We start from the raw sequence: 5,467 nt of genomic DNA, 5'->3' as shown, positions 1-5,467 counted from the left end.
CGGACGGCGGCGTCGCGCGTGTGATATATATGTTTTTGTAAGCGTTCACCCGTTCACAAAAGTGGGTACCCCAAGGGCACACCCTTGGAGGTCACTATACCCTTATATAAACACTTTCTAGTTGGTGTAGCTCACCAATATGGGACATTTTTAAGTCACACGCTCACACTAGTTCTTATATTGTGTTTTTCTTATCCAATTTTCTAATTAGATTTAACTAGTGTTCCAACAGAAACGATAAAGATGCAAGAAACAAAAACCAAGATAAAGGTGAAAGAAGCAAAATTCATGTCATCTTTTAGGTTGTAGTTGCTTGAGTCAATAAGAATGCAAGAACCAAAAGTCAAATCCTAAAATCGATTTATTATTTTGAGTTATAATTTGTACTAGTTGGTTGAACCAATAAGAATCAATACATACATGTGCAAGAACTAAAACTCAAAACTATCCATTTCATCTTGAGAAATGTTACGAACACTCTCTTTTTAACCACTCTCTAATAATCATTCTTTTTGGATTTGATGCATATGCTCAAAAAATATATAAAATAAAATAAAAATAAAAAAACACAAAAAAGAAGAAGAAATTGTTGATGAACCAAGATTGCAACTCTAATTCAAACATGTTAATTCATATTTAGTGGACTCATATAACTTTTAACAAATCCAAGATAATTGGGTTGAAAAATCGAAGAGTGTATTACAAACATTATTAAAATATATAACTTTTAACTTATATATACATATATTTATTAAAAAAAAAAAAAAAAAACTTATATGTACATATATCATGAGGAGCATTACTCTTGTATATAACTAACCATGCTTGATTGAAGTAACTTGAACTCGAAGAGGTTGTACTCTCTTTAAGGATAACCCAAATCGCTCCTCCATATTCATATGTTCTGACTTTAGCCCATCCGCAAGTATCCATTCAAAGTTGTGTAGAAGGGATGCCACAATTAAGTGCACATTCCTATGAGCTAATGACAATCCTGGACAAATTCTTTTGCCAGCTCCAAAGGGTATAAGCTCAAAATGGTTGCCCTTATAATTAATGTCACACTCCAAAAATCTTTCGGGCATGAACATATTTGGATTTTTCCAAATGGTTGGATCTCTTCCCATAGCCCATACATTAACTATTACTTGTGCATTTTTTGGCACATTGAAGCCTAATATGTTCACACTTTCATCACATTTATGGGGTACCAATAATGGAGCTGGTGGATGCAATCGAAAGGTTTCCTTCACAACTGCTTGTAAGAAAGGCAACTTAAAAATATCTGATTCTTCAATTATTTCATCTTTACCAATAACTTTAGATAATTCTGTTCTTGCTTTTGTCATATTGCTAGGGTTGCGTAGTAGCTCTACCATGATCCATTCAATTGTGCTTGAAGTTGTGTCAATCCCAGCAGCAAATAAATCCTAACAAAACATCATTTCTGGATTCAGTAATGTATACTAATTGCATTTATTATAAATCCTAACAAAATAGGCTCTAAAATGGGAAAAAATATGTATTTTTTAAAGTGACAATAATCGGATGATTTGTGGATTAATATTGGGGGTTGTGTAGTTTAAATTGTTTGAGCAAATTGTTAAAGGAGTTGGAGGAGTTAAAAGAATAAGATGGTGAAGGAGAAAATATAAATATAAATTTGATTATTAATTTGTTTATAAACCTCTAAAAATAATAATTGTCTATTAGAAATAATCATTATTGTCACTTTAAAAATACACATTTTTCCCTATTTTGATGTATATATGTATGTAGTTTTTCCAAACTCCAAAATTAATAGTTAGCTTTAATATTTAACTATTAATTGTTTGTTTTTAAGAAAAAAATAATATAAATTTTTAAGTTTGGGGGGCATTTTGCACATAAGTGCAAAACTTCAGGGGGTTATTTGCAAAACGTCATGTTCACTAACAGAAAAATTTGACGGAGGGGGTAAATTGACTAACGTTGTGAAATTTCAGGAGGGTAATTGAAGTTTTGTTAATTTCAGGGAGTAATTGATGAAACTTACAATTTCAGGGGGGAAATTAACTATTTACTCATTGTTTTTTGTTTGGTCACAGCCAGTAGCAACCGCCACCTGTTCTGAAAAATGGGACTTTCCCATGGTGGGAAAAACACCATTTTCCCAGGCTAAACGCAACCCGTTTATTAAGGTGGTCACATTTCTAATTAGTCCTCACATTTTTATTGATGCATCCATTTGTATTAGTACTTTTATTATTAATGAAATGAGTCAAGCTTATTGCTTAAAAAATAGTGGACAAGTGGCAAATGATGACATAGGCTCTACAGTTGGTACAAAGTTTTTGATAGTTTTCATTCCTTTATTAATAATCACTCAATACGAGTACTTTGAATTAGTAATATAATTGTTAAGTACTTCAGTAAATTGTGCAAGTTTTAATTGCATTTTCAATATTTAACTGTTGTAATGTACTCTTTAATTATAAGTAAAATTGACTTTTTAAGTTCATTCAATTAATGGTATATGTGGTCGATAGCGAAAATCAACATTTTATATTTATTTATTAAGTGATGCATGTGGTTTACGATAAAGATCATATACATCATTAATTGAACGAATATAAAATACATCCTATGTTTTAAAATGAATGTCGTTTAAGGTTTTTACACACATATTAATAAATACATTAATTAAAATAAAGAGAGATGTTATTTTACCAAATTATCCTAATCAACTATTGGTTTGTTTTTCATTAAAGAAAAAAATAATACTTTGAAAGTAGTGTATATAGTATTAATTGAAGGTACAATTGAAAAGAAAATGTTATTATTGCATTGAAAACTCAAAGTGACATTTATTTTGCAATAATTTTTTTTTTGGCTAAAATGACTCATTTTGAAATGGGGGAAGTAATTTTTTTTGCTTATAATAGTAACTGGAGGGTGTAGGAAGTTTTACAAAAAGGATTGGGCATTGTAATTAGGGATGGAGCTAGAAGGGGACTAGCAGAAGCCACGGTTTCCTCAAACTTTTAAAAAAAAACTATTAGCATGCAATTATAGGTTTTGGTCCCTACATATATATTTTTTTAACTTTATATGATATTGTATAATGGTCCTTTTTTAACTCAATATATTGGATCTTAAACACCTATGTTTACAAGCTTAATTGAACTGATGCATAACTAGAATCTTTTACCGCGAAATAGAAAGTGAGGGTTTTGGTCGAACTTTACATAAGAACCCTAATTAATTCTTACCTAGAAACATAGATAAAAAAAAATCATGAGAAAATAACACTAACCGGAAGCAGATGAAACATCTCCTTCGGACTCAACTGATCGAAAATAGTTTCTCCATCATTGTTAAGAAGTGAATCTAACACATCATTGCAAACCTGATCAGAATCAATCTTGGAAGCTCTTCTTTCTTCAATGATTCCTCCAATAATCTCACACAAACTCCCCAGATGAATGGCCATCTTTGCATACAATCGTTGTGGGTCTAAAGGACGAAGAATTGGAAAGAAATCAGCAATATTAGACGTCCCAGAAAGTTCCGATAAACCTCTCAAAATGTTCTCAAACACTTGAGATTTTTCATCAGGTGTTGAATGAGCCAAATCCATAGAGAAGAAAGTGTTTGAAACTGAATTAAGGACAGTTGTAAAAACAGCCTCACCAATATCAAAAGCTTCACCTTTGTTGCATTTTTCCTTTACATAATCCAATAATACTTGTAACTTTTGTTGGCGAATGTTTTTTGTTGAGTCAAGCATTTTTGTAGAAAATACTTTTGTAGCACAAATTTTCCTTAGTTTCTTCCACAAAGCTAATGTTGGAAGCCACCCAAGTGAGAATTTGTTATGATCAAGTGCATGTATTGCATGTGGGACAGTTCTATTTGAGAAGATTTGAGAATTTTCATGTAAAACTTGTTTGGCTAATTGTGGTGATGAAATTACTATGGTTGTTAATGTTCCTAGTTTTAGTGTCATAATTGGTCCATAGATGTTTGAGAGATTTGTGAGTGTCCTGTGTGGGTTTTTGCCAAGTTGTAAGATGTTTCCTATGATGGGAAGTGGCTTTGGCCCTGGTGGAAGTTTTGTAGAATTTTGAGTTTGGTTTAATTTTCTAAGAATGAGGATGAGGATGCTTGCACTTACAAAGGAAATTAGTATCAAAAGCTTTTGGTAGTCCATGGCTTCTGGCTCTTCCACACCTTAATTTTCTGTGTGATATAAAGATATATATAGTAAAGTGGACCTTATAGGTAATAGATTTACTGTACGTGACACTCCTTCCATCCAAAATTACGTTTTAATGAGTTATTTTACAAAAATATCTTTTATTAATGGCATGGAAAATATAAATTAAAATAATTGAAAAAAATAAAGTAATAACTAGTAAATTGCATGATGGAAAAATAATCATTAATTTTTTTTTAATAAGGCAAAATAAAACTTATATTATCAGGTGATTCATCTCGCACAAGACTTGCAAAAGAGAATCAACAAAAAAGTATACAAAGTGAAGTTCCTAATGCATAAATAACTAGCACCGAAGTAAGTGAACAGAAAAACAAAAAGATTATTGTCTAATACCCATACAAGACAGAGGGTGTTGCCACCATTCATGATAGCTAAAAATAAAGGTAACCATATTTGCTTTTAGCCAATGAAAAGATAACAATTTAACCTTCTCTGCTAAATTTTGTGGAGTTGCAACCTTTTGATGAAACACCTAGTTGTTCCTTTCCTCCCAAATAATTCAGACAGAAGCCAGCCAGATTATCCGAAAGAACGTGTGAGAAGAATACGGTAACCTAGCCATGTTTCCAACTGAAGAAAGTGATTCCTACTCCCAGCTGGAGCAACGAAGGATAAGCGAAGCCACTGCAAAACCGCAGACCACATGTTGCCAAAGGTGTCGCAACTAAAGAGGAGGTGTCGCAACAAATAATCATTAATGATTCATTGATATTATAAAATAATGTATAATTTGAGACAAACAAATTCTCTTAAAATGACATATAACTTAGACGGATAGAATACATGATATCAATTTTGTCTAAAAGTGACAAATTTATGGTTTCAAAGAATTTGAATCATAATCCAACATTTTTTTTTTTAAGAATATAAAATGAATTTTATAAAACCAAAAGAGCTTCACATTCACATAAAGAGTGTTAGTTTTTTTTTGGTTACCCATAAAGAATGTTAGTTAAGACTCAAGAGTAATTACAGACAAAACAGAACAAAACCATAATAATTAGAAGCATTTGATTTTTTTTCCTAAAACTTGTTGTTCCCTATTTTATTATACTTGTGTAAAATGGTTTTTCCGCTTCATTACGAAATTTCTATATCAGCATACGGCAAAAATAATTTATCCCACACACGTCTTCACCAAAAACAAGCAATAATTAAGACATATCGAGAAAAATTGGTTGCGTTTTGGCCACAACCATAGCCACA

At 31.4% G+C, this 5,467-nt stretch overlaps 1 protein-coding gene across 1 annotated transcript; it reads right to left on the bottom strand.

The window, feature by feature from the left end:
- Positions 1–650: 650 nt before the first annotated feature.
- On the bottom strand, positions 651–4,246 carry LOC11423469 (cytochrome P450 76T24). The gene is made up of 2 exons (XM_003623726.4): positions 3,296–4,246; positions 651–1,430 (listed from the first exon to the last, which is right to left on the bottom strand). Exons 1-2 carry the CDS (start codon positions 4,190–4,192, stop codon positions 816–818), a joined length of 1,512 nt encoding a protein of 503 aa, XP_003623774.2. The 5' UTR covers positions 4,193–4,246; the 3' UTR covers positions 651–815.
- Positions 4,247–5,467: the final 1,221 nt, after the last annotated feature.

Source organism: Medicago truncatula, chromosome 7 (genome assembly GCF_003473485.1).
Source record: "Medicago truncatula cultivar Jemalong A17 chromosome 7, MtrunA17r5.0-ANR, whole genome shotgun sequence".
In the NCBI taxonomy this organism is placed as follows: Eukaryota; Viridiplantae; Streptophyta; class Magnoliopsida; order Fabales; family Fabaceae; genus Medicago; species Medicago truncatula.
This window is presented reverse-complemented; position numbering and strand designations above follow the sequence as displayed.

Bases quoted from the DNA above. Each gene is read 5' to 3' on its own strand.
- LOC11423469 (XM_003623726.4), bottom strand. From the start codon at position 4,192: ATGGACTACCAAAAGCTTTTGATACTAATTTCCTTTGTAAGTGCAAGC. The intron at 1,431-3,295 runs GTTAGTGTTATT...ATGTTTTGTTAG, and splicing joins AGATGTTTCATCTGCTTCCG to GATTTATTTGCTGCTGGGAT.